This window comes from Gekko japonicus, unplaced genomic scaffold (assembly GCF_001447785.1).
Source record: "Gekko japonicus isolate JY-2015 unplaced genomic scaffold, Gekko_japonicus_V1.1 scaffold878, whole genome shotgun sequence".
NCBI lineage: Eukaryota > Metazoa > Chordata > Lepidosauria > Squamata > Gekkonidae > Gekko > Gekko japonicus.
Genome location: NW_015160237.1, coordinates 122,143 through 123,739, shown reverse-complemented (window position 1 = coordinate 123,739; position 1,597 = coordinate 122,143). Strand labels below are relative to the sequence as shown.

The 1,597-nt window shown below is 59.9% G+C and overlaps 1 protein-coding gene across 1 annotated transcript in view; it reads right to left on the bottom strand.

Moving 5' to 3' along the window:
- SND1 (staphylococcal nuclease and tudor domain containing 1) overlaps positions 1-1,597 on the bottom strand; it is a 192,397-nt gene that overhangs the window by 108,561 nt on the left and 82,239 nt on the right. Inside the window, exon 6 of the mRNA XM_015412978.1 lies at positions 409-550. Within this exon, the coding sequence (XP_015268464.1) occupies positions 409-550 (142 nt within the window). The remainder of the gene's footprint in view (positions 1-408; positions 551-1,597) is intronic.

Below are 1,597 nucleotides of genomic sequence, written 5' to 3'. Positions count from 1 at the left end.
TTCCGGGCGGAGGGCGGGGCTTCCCTGAGTGCTCCCACGTGGACCCTGGGCCAAGAGGCTGAGGCTGACGCCTGGACAAGTGGGCGAAAAAAGAGGACTGTCCTGGGAAACGATGCCAGCGACTGATGGCGAGGCGGAGCCACTTGGGAGGCGTGCCTGGCCAGGAGAGGGGTCTGCCCCACATCTCTGGGTGCAAGGAGGTCTCCCGTTGTCTGAGGGGGAGGAGAGCCCCGGCGACACTCTCGTGAGAACAGACCATGACACGGCAGCATCTGACCACAGTGGTGGTGCCCGGGGAAGACTGAGAGGCCCCCTGCCGCCCTCCGCGTGGCCCGATCGTCTCCCTCCCTTCTCTGACCTGGGAAAAGCCCCCCCCCCCGCCAGCCAGCATGCCCCCCCCCCACTCACCCGCGAGCAGGAAGGTGATGAGGCAGGTCTCCTTGGGCATGTACAGCTTGAGGCGAGAGCCGCTGAAGACGTACTCCACCACGGCTTCCGAGCGGCCGGCCCGCTGCAGGAAAGGCAGGAACTGCTTGGCCTTCTGGGTGTCCTGGGAGAGAGGGGAAGAGAGAAAGCCGGGCATCAGGGACAGGTGGGCACAAGTGGGGCACCAGTGGGGCCCGTCCCCAGGGCACCCTGAAGTAGCACCTGGGAGGGACCAGGAAGGGGGGGGGCCGCTGCTTGCTCAGGCTGGGCTGCCCGCAGTGGCCACCTCCCCCCCCCTTCCATGCAAATCCAGCCCAGGCCACAGCCACTTCAGGGCAGCAGATGAGGAGTAGGAATAAGAACACAAGAACATAAGAGAAGCCCATGTTGGTCCAGGCCAATGGCCCATCCAGTCCAACACTCTGTCTGTCACACAGTGGCCAGAAATACCAGGTGCCCTCACGAGGTCCAGCAGGGGGGCCAGGACACTAGAAGCCCTCCCACTGTCGCCCCCCCCCCCGCCAAGCACCAAGAAGACAGACCATCCCTTGCCCCAGCCTGAGAGTCCCTATCTATACCTTGTGGCGAATAGCCACTGATGGACCTCTGCTCCATAGGCTTATCTAATTCCCTCTTGAAGCCGTCCATGCTTGTAGCCGCCACCATTTCCTGTGGCAGTGAATTCCAAGTGTTAATCACTCTTTGGGTGAAGAAGTACTTCCTCTTATCCGTTCTAACCCGACCGCTCAGCAATTTCATGGAGTGCCCACAAGGAGTTCTTGTATTGTGAGAAAGGGAGAAAAGGACCTCTTTCTCTACCTGCTCTTTCCCATGCATAATCTCCTAAACTTCGATCATGTCACCCCTCAGCCGTCCTTTCTCCAAGCTACAGAGCCCCAAGCGCTTTAACCTTTCCTCATAGGGAAAGTGTTCCAACCCTTTGATCATTTGAGTTGCCCTTTTTTTTCTGCACTTTTCCCAGTGCCAGAATATCCTTTCTGAGGTGTGGTGACCAGAACTGTACCCAGTACTCCAAATGAGGTCTGGCTCCTTCGGCTGCTCCCCTGCTTCATTTGCACAGCACGCTCGGAAGAGGGACAGCGAGGCCAGGCCCCTCACTGGCAGAGAAGCCACGTGTGGGGCAGCAGTCAGAATGACCTGGGCCCCCCCC